This window comes from Daucus carota, chromosome 1 (genome assembly GCF_001625215.2).
Source record: "Daucus carota subsp. sativus chromosome 1, DH1 v3.0, whole genome shotgun sequence".
Taxonomy (NCBI): domain Eukaryota; kingdom Viridiplantae; phylum Streptophyta; class Magnoliopsida; order Apiales; family Apiaceae; genus Daucus; species Daucus carota.
In genome coordinates, this window is record NC_030381.2 from 52,215,156 (window position 1) to 52,234,878 (window position 19,723).

At 33.1% G+C, this 19,723-nt stretch overlaps 2 protein-coding genes across 2 annotated transcripts; both read right to left on the minus strand.

Annotated features, from left to right (window-relative positions):
- Positions 1-290: 290 nt before the first annotated feature.
- LOC108213144 (3-ketoacyl-CoA synthase 10) lies at positions 291-2,800 on the minus strand. The gene is made up of 3 exons (XM_017384914.2): positions 2,238-2,800; positions 1,214-1,839; positions 291-1,071 (listed from the first exon to the last, which is right to left on the minus strand). Exons 1-3 carry the CDS (start codon positions 2,649-2,651, stop codon positions 543-545), a joined length of 1,569 nt encoding a protein of 522 aa, XP_017240403.1. The 5' UTR covers positions 2,652-2,800; the 3' UTR covers positions 291-542.
- A 14,594-nt stretch (positions 2,801-17,394) lies between these two features.
- Positions 17,395-18,083, minus strand: LOC135150605 (uncharacterized). Its single transcript, XM_064087136.1, has 2 exons — positions 17,961-18,083; positions 17,395-17,877 (listed from the first exon to the last, which is right to left on the minus strand). Exons 1-2 carry the CDS (start codon positions 18,081-18,083, stop codon positions 17,395-17,397), a joined length of 606 nt encoding a protein of 201 aa, XP_063943206.1.
- Positions 18,084-19,723: the final 1,640 nt, after the last annotated feature.

Below are 19,723 nucleotides of genomic sequence, written 5' to 3' on the forward strand. Positions count from 1 at the left end.
GCTCCAAATCATGCTCACACATATTGAACCTTTGGTCTTCAGCAACATTACGTAACGTGTAGTCACGGCTTTAGTCGAAATCAGTTTTTTGGGACTCAAGTTCATATATATGCCACATGTTCTTCGAATTTATATATACAACATAATGAAATTTTGGGTCTTAAACGTTTGAGTTCCTGGACATAAGTCTTGTCCGTTTATAGTCAGTACCACCCGGATTCACCCGGATTTTCACCAATTTCCGACAGACATAATATGATCAGAAAAATGTACACAGACAGACAATTGAGTATATAGAATTTCGGATACCAGCAGAAGTTGTCATCCACCGATATTATTTATTATATATACGGTTGATAAATTAAGAATAGCACGTTTACATGGTCACACCAATATGCTATCACTGCTCACAAATCTTGTAAATAATGAGTTACCAGATCTTGGATAGTAGTTTATCCAAGTAGAAAGTACAAACTTCATCCAAATTTAAGTCTTCTAGCCTTCATAATCTGAGTTCCTTAGCTGCAGTTTCAGGCATTTGATTAAAGCCAAGGATTCCTCGAAGGCTTCCTGATGCGGCGCATTGATTTCCAGACAGCACTGTTGCACTTAAATCCTGATCCATAAGCCAGCTGCCAGATTCTGTCGCCTCTCCTAACGCGTTCATTTGCTTCCAGATACGCGAGCTCATACCAAATGCTGCTGCTTGAGGTGTTCCCGAAGCGATACAATGTCATCCTTGAAGGCTCCATGTTCTTTTCACTGAGCTCCAGGTTCCTCTGTAGCTCATCCAGCACTGTCTTGCTTGCTGCGTGCATGCAGAAGTGCTCGAAGGCGAGCTTGTAGTCTGGAATGTAGGGCTTGGATGATTCTGATTTGGTGCCTGATCCGCCTTTGAATAAGTACTTTCTCACTAGTGTTGCGAAGAAGAGTAGCTGCTCTGAAACAGGCAGCACCAGGGGACCGAGAGTCGTGATGTTTGTTTTGATTGCTTCTGCCCCGATCTCCACTATATCTCTGCTGATCCTTAGTCCCTTGTTTCGTTGATCATCTTCTTCTTGATAAACACTCCTGAACATATAAACAGATTATATAAAATAGAAAATTCACAGTGTCTATGAAAAGAGAGGGTTGTTAGCAGGGTTGCACAATAATAAAGATTTTTGGTGGTATCTATGGCCACGAGGAAGGCTAAAAGGTTTAGAACACACACCTGAAGCTGCGATCATCTGCCCCTTTGTGAGTGCGGACAATATGCTCAAGTCTGTACTTTGCTCTAGTGAAGTCACGACGACGATTAGATAAAAGCACTGCAGAGCACCCCATCCTGAAGAAGCAATTAGGAATGAGCATGGAACGGTCTTTCCCGGGGTACCAATTGTATCCCACCATCTCAGTACTCACCACCACAGCATAGTTATTCGGATTGGCTTGTAACATGTCGCGTGCCAAGTCCAAGGCGATGATCCCAGCGCTACAGCCCATTCCTCCAAGATTAAAGCTCAGGATGTTTCCCCTCATTTTGTAGTGGTTTATGACCATAGCCGACAGTGATGGCGTCGGGTTAAAAATACTGCAGTTCACCACCAGGATCCCGACATCCTTTGGCCTTATTCCGGTCTTTTCGAAGAGCTCGTCGAGTGCCCCAAAAATCACCGTTGAAGCCTCAGCTCTTCCTTCTTTCATCGTGGCACAATTCTCCGATGACATTATGGCCTTTGGCACATATGTCTCGTCGCCAATTCCTGATGAATGCAGGATTTTCTTCTGGAATTCAATGCTGGCTTCGTCGAATTTCCCAGAATTACGCGCTAGTTCAATGAACTGATGCTTTGAGACCTAAATGTTTCAAATGATCTGTTAGAAACATCACCAGTACTAATTTCTACACTATGATCACAATCATTCTACGGAAAATTCAAGTATATCAGTACTTAATATGATATCAGAGCTAATCGCATATACAGATAAAAAAACAAATCAGAAAATTCAAGTATACAACTTACTTAACATGGTATTAGAGCTAATCGCAAAAACACACAAACAAACAAATCGGAAAATTACATATATAAGTACTTAACATGGTATCAGAGCTAAACACAAAAACACACAAACAAACAAATCGGAAAATTCACATATAAAATACTTAACATGGTATCAGACCTACTCACGTACACAAACATACAAACAAATCGACAAAATTTAAATTAATTATCAGACCAGATAAAATCACATACCTTGAGGTCATCCTGGGGCTTATAACAAGCGAAATCAAGAAGATAAATAGAGCGAGGGCGCGACATGAAGTAAACCGACAGCGTAAAAACAAAAACACCGAAGAAAGCAAGAATCGTGGCAAGATCATAAAGAGCCGTAATGTTCCAAATCTTGCTCCACATTTCTTCCCTAGTAAGACTCCCCACCTCGGCTCCGAACACAAGTACAAGAACAGGAATTGTCGCTAGATAAATACCATGATTTATAAGGTAATGATAACCTAGTCTCACGTACTTCAACTTCACGGACTGTAAGAAGTCCGGGAGCCGTCGTCGAACCCGCACGGAGAATGTCATCGAGCCGGCATCAGGCCCGGAGGACTCGATCCCCCGGTTCACAATCTCCGTCGACAGAAGCTCCTGTTCTGCTGCCATAACAAATTTTTCATGCACACGATTAAATTATTTTTTCCCTCTTGTAATATAATTAGTATTTATTTTATGTGTAACTAAGGTAGGCTACCATGCTCCACATTCCATCTATTTATACAGACATGCATGTACTCCCTCCATTATACAAGGTAGTTACGTGTTTTCCCAAGTTTTGACTCAGACAATTAAAATCAAATTTAATTTTTTGACACATATTTAAAATCTTTTGAATGTATAGTAAAATTTAAATCTTTTGACATTCAAAAAAAATATTTAAAAACAATAATTTTAGCTCGAAAATTTAAAAATATGTATCAAAAAATTAAACGATCTATATTTCAGAACAGAAGGAACATGTATTATTGAACTTGAAATTTGTTAATTTTAACGAGCACTCCGAATTATATGTAGGTGTAGTTGAGTTGGGTACTAGGGAGTTGGGACATGAAGATGGGTTGAAAATTAAGAAGGTGGAGGTGGGTGGGAGGGAGTTAATGAGGGCACACAAGTTGGTTTGTGTAGTTGAGATGGAAGATGAATTTTGAGTGCTTTAAATTTGTGACATTTAATTGTATGCACAAAAATGTTAAGTAGTTAGTTGTTCGGAAAATGTTATTCAGAACGGGCATTTTATATTCGCTACACGTTTGCCAGAACGATGCTTGCTTTTCGTTTCTTTATGAGTTTGTGCTTTTTGTTGGAGATAGCCAAGCTTTCTTGACTTGCTAGTGAAAAAGCTTCCTTTCCGAATTGTCTTCAATTAGGGTGCGTGTCAAGCTGGAAGAAGTCAAGTACGTGGTCACAATTTTTACATAAATTTTATATGGTGACCTATTTTCCTGTTTTAGATAATTTTTAAAAATATTTTAAATTATAAATATCACATATAAATTATTATAATAATTGATTATTAAGGATCAAATTTAACAATTAAAAATTAAAAAATATATTTTGTATGTAGTTATAGTGTGTGACCGATCTAGAAAGAGTGCTTGGAATTTAATTACCCCGAAATATGTAATTTTTTCTATGAATAAAATAGTTTATATTTAAGTACTCTAAAACTTCATTTTTGACTATATTATGTCACTAATTTAGTAATTTTACATAAATGAAATCCAATTTCACCTCTTAGCGGATTCTTGTATCGGCCTTGTAGTCGGCCGGATTATCTCACTAGTTACCAGGTGCCATCTGATTTGTGAGATATATTCACTGTAACAACAAAATTAAATGTCAGTTTCGCTTATATTTAAAAATTAATTTAAATATTAATAATATCAAATCTTAAAATAAATAAACTAAATGCAATGATTTTAGCGAAGAATCTAGAATACACAATGTAAAGAATAAATATTTTATACATTCACACAAACAGCAGCAGTATTTGATTGATCCGACTGACCGTTGTCATAAATTTCAAGATAAGACTAGGAGAAAGCGAGAGAAAGACAGAGAGATAGATTAGAAAGATCAGGTATAAGTCAGCTGGACAGATACAGTAACTAGACAAGAAACCGGTACTGATAAACAGTTTTTATTTAATCTTTTGTGACACGCTGGGACTATTGATATTGTTATATGTCACTAATCAGAAATTAATGGCGTGTTTATATCGCCATCTTGATAAATGATAATTGCCCAAAACAAGAAAGAAAGTCATTAAGCATTTAACAGATAACTTAACACTTGATTTCAGCAATATATACACAAGTGATAGCTTTGAGTACCTCTTTAGGTCTGTTTATATAAAGAAAGCTTTCATTTAATGTTAAAGTAGTTCGATTGTCAATAAGGTTTTTCTAGTGTGTGTTCATGGGCAAACAATAAGCACAAAATTGGATATGTTTTAATTAGCTTACACTCTTTTTTAATAATGATGGCCCACCTGCATTCACACCAACCACACCAATGAAAACACATTAAATTTATGAGTTTCGGTGCTTAACATGTGCTCATGGGCACACATTAGACAAATCCATATAAAATAAATGTGAATTACTCCTCCTCTCTGTCCGCTGATCGTTTACCTACACTGTTTGCACACATACTTTTATAATGTATTTCAATTTTTTCTTGTTTTGAATAAAAATTTAAATATCAAATTTTTGTTCAGAAAAAAAAATTAAAAATATGTGTCAACAAATAAAATAAGAAACCTCACGGGACTGAGGAGTAGTTCGAGAATGCGTCATGCGTGAATTGTCAACGCTATAAACAAACACGAACCAGTTGTGTCTAAATATAATTATTATATGCACTACAGGAGCCTGATCATTACTCTAATACTCTGAAGAAAATGTAAGTTATTGTGTTAGGATGACAGATATAAGATAGTGTTCTAAAACAAAAGGAACATAGTAAATTTATATAATCGGAAAAGCTCACTTCCCGGCTCAGATCTATATTTTGAGGTGAAATAATTAAAATTTTGATCGGTGGACGGAATCCATTACTGCATAAGCTAACGTTTGGATATTTAATTCAAATACACTTCAACATATTTAGTCTATTATAATTAAAATATATTTAAGAAATTTAAGCAATAGAAAAAAGATCATCTTATGCGAATTAAAGCGGATGAGCAGAAAAATTTCAATAGAAAATTATCAGGTTTTTCCTAGTGATGTATTATTCGGTAGAAAATGTTTGGTATGAATCACAAATCTTGCACACACTACATCAATCTCTAGTGATACACGACCCGAAAGAAAATTTGTTGATATTAAAATTAAAACCTACGGCTTTTGGTAGGTCTTAGTTGGGATGTGACTACACCGAACACATTTTCTCATCATTATAAAAATTTTGCTCAGTGAATAATTTTATCAACTTTTTACATATTTCAAAAGAAAGAACAAAATATTATGTCCATACACTTGCTAAATAGACTGTAGAATTAAAAGCCTTTTATTTGTGGAAAGAAGATTTACCTCTATGTTACCGTGTGTGAGACATGATCTCCTCTCCCATTATTAATTTGACGGTGTTTGTTTGAGGTTATAAATAATTAAAATATTTATCAATAATACATTCACTAAGGATATCCTCAAATATCTACTCATCAACCCATACATAAATTTATATCTTGATTATATATATCAAATATAACATGAAAAGAAGCTCACCAGTAAATAATCATATTAAACTTAATTACCAAAATTTACTAGACCAGATATACAGTTTTATTATATTTTATGTATAATTACCCAATTTTACCATTAAATTTTACCATCTATAATAATTATATAAAATAAAATTATTATATTCATAATTATCTAGGATCACCCAAACACGTAGTACTAAATCTAAAATGTTATCAAGGATTAAGGGTTTTAAAAGTGATATATTAGATTTAAAGAATCATAAACATACAATTGATTCGGATTAGATGATTATTGAGAACGTTATATAGGTAAAAATCCTAGAAAGAGTCATTATTTCAGTGTATTCATTATAACCCCTACAAATCATAAATATATATAACTAATTTGAATCTGGATTACACTTGAGGTGCCAATGTCGAGTAGCATCACATGATAAAGCATCCTTATTAGAATTTTATTGGAGATGCAACAATATCATTGAGATGTTTAGTGAAGTGGCATGAGGTGCCAACTTGAGATACTAAAAGTTGTCATTCCATAAAGTAGGTTTCCAACCTCATATCCTTGACCCAATGATGTATACAATATTATTTTCACAATACATAACCCTTCCTTTTTATAAAGTGCCAACCATTAAAGTGATTTTCTTAAAAAAAATTGCTCAAAATGATGTACGTAAGAAAGAGAATATAAAAATATTATATTTGATTATGTGACAAAATTGACACCCTTTAAACGGTGTGCCAACCGTCGAAGATGTTACTCTCAGTCGAAATGGTCGGTGTTGAAAAGTAAGAGTAATATTCAACACTCTACTTGCCTGAAGTAGAGGGACTTTCGAGCCCTAGTCAATCGATAAAGCATTTGCCCGAAGTCTACTGAAGTGAAAAGAATCTCAGCAGAAGAAAAGAAAACATATAACCTTGATACAGACAGTCAATTGAGCATTAAAAAGCTATTTAATTGCAAGTTGTGGCCAGATAATCAGATGTTGAAGCTTAGTAAGTAGTTCTTGATTGCAAGTTGCAGGCAGATAATGAATACACACAGTGCTATTAGGCTATTTACTCTGAATTATAATTTGGAGTTGTAATATAATTTGTATATAAATTATTTTGTAATAAATTCGAGATTAAACCAAGTTTGTAAATAATCCAAGGGAAAGGAAAAGTAAAAAGCAACACATATATGTGTGTGTATCCGAAGTTAGATCCAACCAGAAGTGGGGATGAATAAATGAAAGGATGAAAGTGAGCTAACGAGCTCAGAGTAAAACAATATTCCTACTTTTGATGACATAAAGTACTGCACTACATATACAGTTTATTTTGTTGATTGAATACTTTTCACACGATTTAATATGGTGAAATATTAGGTTGGCATTCACCCTAAAGTACAAAAATTTAATTCCTTGTCATCTTTATTGCTGTTGAGCAGCCCAGCTAACTACAAGTACAAAATACCGTTGTAAATTTGTTCCAGTAATTCATGGAGTCCCAGTAAATTTCATAGATATATATGGATATTTTATGGGATTATACATTTTTCGATCAAGTTGTCAATTAATATTGATCAAATGTCGATTATGGTTAATTTTGATGCTGCCGAGTGTAATATTGAATCAAATGTCGATTACAAATTTATGCGGTCTTTCATAAGAAAGGTCTAATTGACAAATTACTTAATGCGAACTTAAGCCGAATGTGTCCATCTCCTCTGGCATAGAAACTGACATCTAATTCACACGTTCTTATCTTCTATCAGTATAAGAATTTAATTAAATCTTCTAGAATTTATATGCATTCATATGCGTTTAATTGTAGAATTTGTTGACAGTGCAACATCATGTCCCTACTAGTGTGTGTAGTTGCGTGTGCAAATATGATGATAGCATACGTTTGATTTCGAATTAGAGTGGCACAGTGCTGGTGTTAGATTCTGCTGCATATATTGTTCTAGACTCGCATATGTGTGAACATATTTGGACTAATTATGATAAATTTTACTCCCTCCGTCCCATTTTAACTGCTTTTGACTTTTTTACACGTATTTTAAGGTGTTAAAAAAATCATATCTAAACATAATCATTCTTTATAAAATTTATATCAAATAAAAGTTTAGAATCTAAACTTTAATTTGATATAAAAATTGAATTTTTTTATTAAGTGTAGATATTGGTTTTTTGCATCTCAATATACGTGTCAAAAAGTCAAACATCAGTTAAAATGGGACAGAGGGAGTATCATCTAAAATCACTTTTAAATGCTGATTATTCTTGTATTCCAAGATGACCAAAGTAAAATTTGTATCTAAAACATGTTTATTGAGTTTTATAATCATCATCGATTCATCGTATAACCACCGACGACATACACAAGAAGACGATGAACTATATATGTTATCCTTCAAATGGTAACATCTGACCAATATTCTTTAAATGCTGCCTGATTGACGCAAATTGAAAAAGGTCAATTGGGCCTGGGCGCCCTTAAATATACCAGATGGGGCACTGACATTATTAATCTATACTACAAGTCAAAGCTATCTGCAAACTGATGTGCCAGGGTTCTATCAATTGACGAGGAGGGTAACTAATAGTCGACAGCCATACATTAGCAACACAAGGGCTTAACCATGCTGAAGCTGGTGAGGATGATCATATATTCTCGAGGTGAGACAAAGTCAAACCCAGGACCGGAGACGACAGAGGATAAACCCTTCTAGTTCAAATACTCTTTTTAAATCTGCAGAAGAGTAATTCAAATGGCCCAGGTTCGCATATTATGCTCTCTCAATTCTGGATGGCGGTTTATCAATTGAAATCTTTCATAAATATTTCAAAATTAGGATCTCTCTTTTTAACACTTAAAATTGGATAGGTTTTACAGCTGTATGATTTATCACCAGTGCAAATCCCTTTTGTATCTTGACACATGTTAAACTCGACTATTTTACAGTTTTGGTGAACGTAATGAAATTACCATATGTACTTATGCTTTCAAACATGGATCAAACACTCTTATAAGCACCGCCAAAACTTACGAAAAAATTGGTTGGTTATTTGTGGCCTATCATTCTCTTAGTATGCCTTGTTCTCAAGCCGACTCTTTAAGCTCCCATGAACGTGAAATTGAGCATTATGGTTTCAAAATGGATCAAGAAATGATCTTTTTATAGACCAAAAGAGGAGAAGAGAGCATGGTTGGTTAGAGAGGAAGAGTAAAGTTGCGACCTTGTTAACGCTGGAGTTGAGATCAAGAGACATTGATTATTCACACCATGATCACCAAAACTTGTTTTAAGAAAATACACGTATGGATAAAATATATGTAAATTATATATATGGACTTCTTATATACTTATTATCGATAATATTCATGTCAGCACAATCGGGGCTAATTAAACTAAGTACCTATATAATCATCTTTACAAAAAGATAGTGTTAGCATGATAAAAATTTCACACATCATTTAAAAATTTCAAATTAATAACATGTAAATATGTGTTGTTTTAGATTTCTTATAAATCATAAAATAAAAAAGAAATTTTATGAACGATTAAATACCCGACAAATCAATTGTAAAATATTTTTTTTCATCTCTTTTGGAAATCATAAATAACACAATAATTTTATTAATATAAAACATCATTTTAAAATAAGTACATATTATAAAATAAACTAGCCTCACACAGAAAATTTACCGATTAGACTTCCAAAATAATTATATATTAAAAAATTTCAATTTTACTATACATAAGATACCCTACAAGTCAATTACAATATTTTTTTTCAATCTCTTTGAAAATCAAAATAACATACTGATTTTACTAAAATAAAATATATCATTGTGAAATAAATACATATCATAACATGTATTTGAGACTTTTTTAAAAAAAAAATCAAAAATCAAGATAAGATCAAATGTATATATAAAGTTTTATATCTAAATAACTATAGTGTATATAAGTATATTAAGAGGATAATAATATAATTCAATAAAAAAATATAATTATAATAAATAATACTCCCTCTTCCCCCTCATTTATTTACAGTTTTTTCACACTGCTCGACACGCATTTTAAGGCGCATATAAAACATAGTTCTACAGCTTATTTCTAAATTTTTTCTTTTTTGTATAAAAATTTAAACACCAAATTTTAGAATTAAAAAAAGTACAATATTTTAAAAATTATTTAAAAATGTGCTTGGCACGGCCCCAGGGCCGGCTCAACACTAAGGCCATCTGCTTAGGGCCCCAACTTAGGCCTCAAAATTTTATGAAAGTATATATATTGAAATAATAATATTTAAATTTTTGTTTGTAAATATGGAAAAAACAAAATATCTAAAACAAATATGAATCATTGAACTTTAAAAAGATAATATATATATATATATATATATATATATATATGACATGAAATACTAATAAATATAAATAAAATTAACTTAAAAAGTGAGAATTAAATTAATCAAATGATTTAAATTTTTTTAGTCACATGTGTATTAAGTACTTACTAAATGTAATAAAATTTATCATCTAAAATATATAATATTTATTTTTCACAAGTTTTACATTATTATAAATTATATGATTTCTGCTTTTTATGTTATAGTACTTTTCTAATGTTTAATTAATTTAAATGTTACATTATTGTACAAATAAACCTAATAATAAATAAAAAAACAACATATAAAATGGTATATAAATTTTTGTGCGTAATTAATTTATAATAATCTAAAATATATACTATTTTAAATAAAAAATATTTTTTATATATAAAAAAGGCCTCATGTTCAAGTCTGCTTAGGCCTCAAATTTAGTTAAGCCGGCCCTGCACGGCCCAAGCTAGTCTTTAAATATGACCGCGCACTATCCATTTCACACAAGAAATTAGGGTTGAAACCATCTGCAGCGGCGGCTGAATCCATTTCACATAAGAAGTTTTTTCCATCAGAGTGCTCGAAGCCTGTATCGTGTAAGCTTTGTTGTGCTATTATAGTAATTATTAACTGTTTGACTCAGAATCTTATATGTTTATATGCTACTTGCATGGCTACATGTATATTACTTGTTTTTTACATTATGTGTTGGCATCCCCAATCTATGAACAAACTTGCAACTTTTTACATTTTGGAGAGAGAGTCTAGAAATTACTTGACGTTTTTTCAATTGGGGCTGTGCGCCTGTGCCCTTTAAATCAGGCTTTTTGTTTTATCGGTCCCAAATTACGAATTGATTGGCCAGAAAAGGTGGCCGAATTACTGTTCTATATATGATATAAGCAGCATGAATGATGAAAAAAATTCAGAAAAGAAGATGCTGTGGGTGGTTAAACTCAACTGAATGTGATCTAGTATAATATTTGTCGAACTTATGTTTAAGGGGATTTTTGATTGTTTTGCTCTTGAGTATTCTTATATTTCTAACGGGTTAAAACATATTCTCCATCATATAGATGGCCTCCCTAAATATATATTTTGGTAATTAATTTCAGATGTTGCCAAATTTTACTTTGTGCTGGATGCAGAAAAAGGTTTCATAAAGGACTGGTGGGAGATATTCAGGTTGCAATTCTCTTTGGGACGGGCAAACATAGCAGGAGCGAATCCACAATTCTCTGTAAAGGTGGCTTCACTATTTGTTTAACTAACTTATATCATACTATGATATCTTAGTAATATCCAGTCTGTATAAATTGTCCTTAAAATTTGGTTGACTGCATGCATTCTCAGCCATCTATGGATGATTTTCTAGCTATGCTAGCATCACCGGAAAAGCAAGAGGCAACCAGTAATTCCCAACATACTGCAGTTGGGAATCCACAACTTAATATGTTTTCCAGTCCATTTGGCTGGCCCGAAGATGATTACTATTGGTGGTTTAGATGCTGTTATTGTTATGGAGCACTTTGTTGCAAAATTTTCCCTAACTAATAGACCAACAAAGCTGGTAAGCGTTCTGTAAATACTGAAAGTCATCTAAGGATATTGTCTGTGCCTTTTGGCATTTAATGGTATTTTACATAAATGTGATTACTTGGTTGTAATTGGATTGATCTCGCATATAATCAATACATGGTCCGATTAATGCATTGGAGTTCGTATTTCCTAATGCAGAACACAGATTCGGAGTTATGCATTTATATGAGAATATGCACAAGGATGATAAAGGCATTGCTTTGAGGCATTTGTTATGGAAATCTGCTAGGACTACAACAGGGTAGGAGTTCTTCTTGTTTTCGTATTTTCTCTATTTCTCTTCCTATATTCTATATTCAAGGTCTAACTAAGGAATGATCCATGGCAAAAGTATATAGATTCTTGTTATACCAGATAAATATTCATGTACATGAAGGTAATAACAAGAATATTAATATCTTGACTTTCTGGTTTGTGCATGCAATATATATATATATATATGTCGTGTTTTCCTTGTGCAACAGAGTTATACAATTGGACCTTTTGGAGCCAATTAATTGCCTTGGGTTTTGGGCATCACTCCTCAACATAGGCAACTGGCTCCTACTGTGAGAATTGTAGCCCAAAGAAGAAGAGATCAAGAAAAACTGACATATCTACTACATCCTATAATATTGTTAAAGGTGGATCCAATCATTAATCCAGTTATTCTATTTTATGACACTTGTATTAAAATTATGGGTCTATTAATCTATATCTAAGAAATCTTTTAATGTATTTGTGAGTTATGAGAAAGAAGACCACTGGGATCGAGTAATTAGTTTTTCGAGCCTATGTTAGGGTTGGGTTACAATGACGATATAGGAGTTAAAAATTTGTACTTATGCTTCCTTAGTTTTGCCATTTATCAAAAAAACCCTAGATGATATCGGATAGTTACCATATACGCCATCTCCTTGAAAGCTTAACATTGTGTCAGCAAATGGTTATCCTAAATTCTGGAGTTCAATTTTGTAATTACCTTATCTCCAATATGAGGTAATTACAAAATCGAACTCTAGAATTTGAGATACTCACTTTCTGATTCAATGCCAAACTTTTGACGAGATATTGTATATGGTTAAAATGATGATATAGGAGTTAAAAATTTGTACTTATGCTTCCTTAGTCTTTCCATTTATTAAAAAAATCCTAGATGATATTGGATAGTTACCATATACACCATCTCCTTGAAGGCTTAACATTGTGTCAGCAAGTGGTTATCTTAAATTCTGGAGTTCAATTTTGTAATTACCATATCGGTCATATAAGGTAATTACAAAATCGAACTCTAGAATTTATGATATTCACTAGCTAATACAATGCCAAGGTTTTGACGTGATGTTGTATATTGTTAAAATAATGACATAAAATTTTTACTTATGCTTCCTTAGTCTTCCCATTTATTAAAATAAATCCTAGATGATATCGGGTAGTTACGATATACGCCATCTCCTTGAAGGCTTAACATCGTGTCAGCAAATGGTTATCTTAAATTCTGGAGTTCAATTTTGTAATTACCTTATCTCTAATATAAGATAATTACAAAATCGAACTCCAGAATTTGAGATGCTCACTTCCTGATTCAATGCCAAACTTTTGACGAGATGTTGTGTATAGTTAAAATGATGACATAGGAGTTAAAAATTTGTACATATGCTTCTTAGTCTTGCCATTTATTTTGAATCTTAGATGATATTGGGTAGTTACCATATACGCCATCTCCTTGAAGGCTTAACATTGTGTCAGCAAATGGTTATCCTAAATTCTGGAGTTCAATTTTGTAATTACCTTATCTCCAATATGAGGTAATTACAAAATCGAACTCTAGAATTTGAGATACTCACTTCCTGATTCAATGCCAAACTTTTGACGAGATATTGTATATGGTTAAAATGATGACATAGGAGTTAAAAATTTGTACTTATGCTTCCTTAGTCTTTCCATTTATTAAAAAAATCCTAGATGATATCGGATAGTTACCATATACACCATCTCCTTGAAGGCTTAACATTGTGTCAGCAAGTGGTTATTTTAAATTCTGGAGTTCAATTTTGTAATTACCATATCGGTAATATAAGGTAATTACAAAATCGAACTCTAGGATTTCAGATATTCACTAGCTAATACAATGCCAAGGTTTTGACATGATGTTGTATATTGTTAAAATAATGACATCAAATTTTTACTTATGCTTCCTTAGTCTTCCCATTTATTAAAATAAATCCTAGATGATATCGGGTAGTTACGATATACGTCATCTCCTTGAAGGCTTAACATCGTGTCAGCAAATGGTTATCTTAAATTCTGGAGTTCAATTTTGTAATTACCTTATCTCTAATATAAGATAATTACAAAATCGAACTCCAAAATTTGAGATGCTCACTTCCTGATTCAATGCCAAACTTTTGACGAGATGTTGTGTATAGTTAAAATGACGACATAGGAGTTAAAAATTTGTACTTATGCTCCTTAGTCTTGCCATTTATTTTGAATCTTAGATGATATTGGGTAGTTACCATATATGCCATCTCCTCGAAGGCTTAACATTGTGTCAGCAAATGGTTATCCTAAATTCTGGAGTTCAATTTTGTAATTACCTTATCTCTAATATAAGGTAATTACAAAATCGAACTCTAGAATTTGAGATACTCACTCCCTGAATCAATGCCAAACTTTTGATGAGATATTGTATATGGTTAAAATGACGACATAGGAGTTAAAATTTTTTACTTATACTTCCTTAGTCTTTCCATTTATTAAAAATATCTTAGATGATATCGGGTAGTTATCACCATATACACCATCTCCTTGAAGGCTTAACATTGTGTCAGCAAGTGGTTATCTTAAATTCTGGAGTTCAATTTTGTAATTACCATATCCGTAATATAAGGTAATTACAAAATCGAACTGCGGAATTTGTGATACTCTCTGGCTGATACAATGCCAAGCTTTTGACGTGATGTTGTATATTGTTAAAATAATGACATAAAATTTATATTTATGCTTCCTTAGTTTTGTGACATCTTTTTAGGACCACCCACATATTGTAAACATGCAGGATCTATGGCTTTACCGTCATTTAGAAAACTAGTAGAGTTTAGCAAGATTCCTCAAATATATAAGTTGACACATATGGAATTGTTTAAGAAGCAAGTATGTAGTATGTAGATATTTTACTTCTTTTTTTCTCTTTTCATCTTGTAATATCTGATCCCCACTTTATAAATGGACATATAGAGAGGAAAACGCTAATATGAGAAGCCAACTCTGGATATATCTTGGCTTTGAAGGGGTTTGGTTCTTCTCCAATTCTTCTCATATCTGAAAAGTATATTTTATGTTTTCTTAGTCTGCAGTGGATCTTTTGATCTAGATGGCTTTGAATATCCTACTGTCCCAGGTAAACAAGCCACATAGTCACCCTTGTAGTTGTTCCAGTTGAACCAGTACACAATATATGGAGTACGCCAGTTATTTACAATATCGGTGCTGCTGCTCATGGGCTTAATGGAATGGGAACACTATAGAGAGGACCTCATATTCAGTTAGGAGCTTGAGTGTGATTTACTCAAGTTTTTGATGGTTGAGATCGCTGGTTTGATTGGCTGAGGGGGAGATTGTATCTCCTATTAGAAATTCATTTTATGTAAATCAGACACTTACTAAAATTAATATTTTGATGTCTTTTCCTTTTATGTTTAAAAAATATTACATTAGACTTTTTAAATTTATATTAATTAAAAATTTCATCATGTTTTTGTGTGATGTTCCGCCGGATCGGTCGCTTAAGATCTTTGGTGTATGAGATTTTCTATGCACCAGGGATTATCAAGAAATTAAATTATTTGTTTTGGAAAAAGATTTTAGGTGTCGGTTATCCAAAAGGTGAAACAAATAAAACAGACATTAGGTATTGGCATTTTGGTAGACCGATGCAAAAACATATACAATAGGTGTCCGTATTATATATATAAGGAAGAATGTGAGTTCAAACAGGCTTCATTGTATATGATATTAGTAGTAACGCTCATATATTTGAGCATACCTAGGGCAATTACAGTTAACAGAAGCCCTAGCCTCTTGTCTTCCTCGCCGGTCATCATACAGTCTGGTCAGTTTATCACGCTAATTTGTTCTACGGAGCTGATTATGACGCCGACGACGACGGAGTGTCGAAAAGATAGTCACCGATAGGGGAAGAATTTTTTAGGAGACAAGGAGAGAGAGATTGAAAAAGCTCTTCTTAAGCTTAACTGTTTTCTCTTCTTTCTTTCAAACAAGTTATTTATACTTAATTGATATAAAATGAACCAAACCAGCACCTAACTATGATTAGATAAGGCCATATTGAAGCCAGTTTGATTGATTTTTGACGCATATCAGGCCTTGTTTAGAGTAAAATTGAAGTTCAATCAATTTCCTTGAACCTGTACAATCATGCATTGAAAACTTGTAGATTCATGATTAGAGTATTGAAAAGTTTTTCAATCTCTACTTTGGAACCATGTATATAATTTATTTTCATATATTATATTGAGCTTTGCATATCTTAGATTTATGTGTGATTAAGAATGTGGTTAATTAAAGCTTAATTCCTACTCACGTGATCACATCAAAGAAACAAAAAAACTACATTTGTGCACTTTCCTAGGTCTATGGACGTGTTTTAATGATGAGCACAAGCTAGTAATACTTGAGACAGAGTGAGTGATGTTAATCTCTTGGGGACGCTGACTAAAGACAGGATGGAAGGAGAAAGTAGGAACAGGTCTTCTCAGCTGTTTTGTGAAAGATTTCAACTCCAAGTGAAAGACTTGGTTCAAGGTTGTTCTAGCTTTTATAGGATTAAATACTATCAATATCTTATATATAGAGATAAATTGTATGAATAAAAGTATTTTATATCACCCTGTTTTTACTCAATTAACTACCTAAATGAAATGAATTTCAGATAGAAATCTTGGGTGGCTTTTGAACAATATAACATAGTGGTTTTTCAACCAATCCTATCTTTATATCATGTATATTTCTCCACTCTTTCATATTAAATGTTTTGAAAATATTTGCATATATAACTTGTGCAGCATACATATTGTTTACATCACCTACTTTGGAAGGATATTTTTTTTAAAAAAAAAATTCAATTCGCCTACTGGTATATTATTCTTGAAAAAAAAAGGTTGTGTGCGTAAAGAATCACAAGTGTTTGATGAGAGTGTTAGATCGAAGTGTTTGGTCAATGATTTTTTCATATTGTAATCAGCTTTATAACATGCATTAATAAATATCTTAATAGCTATTTTGGTGTTGAAACTAGGGTGGAGACCATGTATATGTATAGGTACTTAATCAAGACAAAAGATTTGAAATTCCATATTTATATTCTTATTATTGTTGCACGCTTATTTTCGTCTCATTGCATATATCAAAAAAATTTAATCGTCAAGTTATCTTTTATAGTATCATTGACTTAATTTGTCATGTGTGACGGAATAAATGTCTTTTAAAACTATTTTCATGAATAAGACCGTGATATTTTGTTACGGTGAAGAATAGTATTCCATTGATCTATATAGTTTATACGGGTATTTCGTCTTTTTGGTCCCATTTTTTTTTCCGACAAAAAGCTTGGAATATTATTACGAAATCAAAACCAAAGCAATACAATTTTGAATCAAAATAGGAACAGAACTCCTATATATATAATAGGACCTGAGAGAAAATATGATTCCCTAACTACTTGATGGGCCACCATATTAGCAGATTGTTTGACAAAAAACAAAGTGATTTTGCTTAACCGTTGTAGAAGTCTCCAGCACTCCTCAATAATCAAGCCGAAGTAAGATCTCATGGGAACTTTGCTTCTGACAGCTTGAACCATGGGTAAGCAATCAGATTTTATAATAGATTCATGCCAACCTCGTGCATCCATCCAGCTCAATGCTTCTTTAAAAGCCATGGCTTCTGCTACTACTGGTGCAACCAAATGAGGGTGAACCACAGCCCTGGCTTCAATCAACTCACCATCAGAATTTCTAGCTACGAAAACAAAACCAACTCCACCTCGATCTTCAAACACAGCAGCATCCACTGATACCTCAACTAAGTTTTGCTTAGGCTTGACCCAAACAGTAGCTCCATCTCCTTCTACATGAGGCTGGAGAGGATACACGAATGTCCTACTTTGGGTTACACTCCATTGTGTAAGGTACTGCCTTGCGACTGCAACTGTTCTGTAACCATCGTGGATTTTTGATTCCAGATTAGATCGTTTCCAGATCTCCAAAGTGACCAGCACAGAGTGATAATTTCAGCATATTTACCCTTATCAACATTACTGAACATATGCTTCAGCCAAGTCATGAAACACGCGGCCTCGTAAAACTGAATATCAGGAAGGAGAGTTGCCCAACATTCACGAGCGAATTGACAGGAAACAAGACTGTGCCTATTGGCAGTGGCGGAACCAGAGGGGGGCTAGGGGATGCTAGAGCCCCCTCTGAACTTGAAAAAATAGTGTATATTTTTTTTCAGCCCCCCCTAAGTTATTGAGATGTCAATATAATTTTTTTTAGCCCCCGCTGGATTATAGATATAGAGAGACTTGCTTTCCAAATTTCAAGGTATGATATTTTGATTGATTATTGGATAAATTGTTATTCTTTAATCTTTTCGTATCTGTTGTGATTTTGTGTAAAAAGATTGTTAAGTGAGGGTTCTGGATTTCTCAAGAATTAGAGTTTGAATTTTGAACTATTTTACATTTGTTCTTTTGAATTATGATGGTCACTTAGTTGTTTTCAAAAAACTTTGCACATAATTACATTACTCTTCTTATATGTTAAAATGTGCATGGACCCTCTTCTAGCAGCTTGTATAATCTTAAGAAATGCTCCTGCACTCTAGATAAAAAGTATCGATCTGAAATGTTCTCGAACACGATTCCACTTCGACCTGGATCACCAGGGATCACGTTCGAGTTCGCTGACTTTGGCGATCCACCTTTAACTTAAGCGATATTACAAAGGAAGATAACTTGACACTATCTTGATTGAAATTGTTTTTAGAAACGTACTTTAGTAAAAGAAATAAGAAAAGAAAGGAGCTGAGAAGATGATGCAGATGAAAGAAAAGACACACGAGACATGCCTTTTTACAAAAAAGATTTAGATCCCCTTATAAATATGTATTGAAGGTCCTTACCATTTATTAATTAACCTTAAAATTCATTTTTTGATTAACTTACTTCTCTATTTTCGGGTAAAATAAATATTTTAATCATGAAATCATAAGTAGACTATATATTGTTAGTGAAAAATCACTAAAAGAGATCAAGATATCGAACCGCGAACCGGATTCACTGGTCATCGTACCCGATTCATAACAACTGGCATTTTACGTACCTGATCGTCCGTACCTAGTACCCGAATGACCCGTGAACAACACTGATTGAGCCCCCCCTAAATCTAAGTCCTGGTTCCGCCACTGCCTATTGGAACATGTTTTTGAGCCAGCTGGTATAGGGTCGGAAGACATCCTGTGAGAGCTCTCCACACTAAATTGAGAGTCTTTTTGGTCCCATTTAATATATAATAATATTAAAATAAAAATCTTATATGCTTATACGATATGGAACGGAACATGTCGAATTTTTAACGATATTGCTTGAATATGTACTTGTTCGAAGTGCCTATTTAAGAACTTCTGCATCTTCATTTGATGATTAAATCAACTAAGAAGAGATCACACTATGAGCGTCATCTTAGCTTGGTTCATACATGAAAAAATGTGACTTTTCATATAAAATGAGAGAAATTTTGGGAAAACTTTTATGTAGTTAATTTTAAAATATTTATGAGGCAATGATTATTTTTGAGAATTTCTTGAGGAATTAGTTGATTTCAACGCAATTTATATTTAAGGAAAGGCCTTCTCAACTTTTAAATTCATCAAACTTTAGCTCTTGCATAGATCTATGGGTTTGCTTATGTTAATGAAGAAGT

Coding starts and splice junctions, on each gene's coding strand:
- LOC108213144 (XM_017384914.2), bottom strand. CDS start 2,651: ATGGCAGCAGAACAGGAGCTTCTGTCGACGGAGATTGTGAACCGGGGG. Junction 1,840..2,237: donor AGCCCCAGGATGACCTCAAG/GTATGTGATTTT, acceptor TGAAACATTTAG/GTCTCAAAGCATCAGTTCAT. Junction 1,072..1,213: donor GCAGATGATCGCAGCTTCAG/GTGTGTGTTCTA, acceptor TTATATGTTCAG/GAGTGTTTATCAAGAAGAAG.
- LOC135150605 (XM_064087136.1), bottom strand. CDS start 18,083: ATGACTTGGCTGAAGCATATGTTCAGTAATGTTGATAAGGGTAAATAT. Junction 17,878..17,960: donor GGAATCAAAAATCCACGATG/GTTACAGAACAG, acceptor TATCCTCTCCAG/CCTCATGTAGAAGGAGATGG.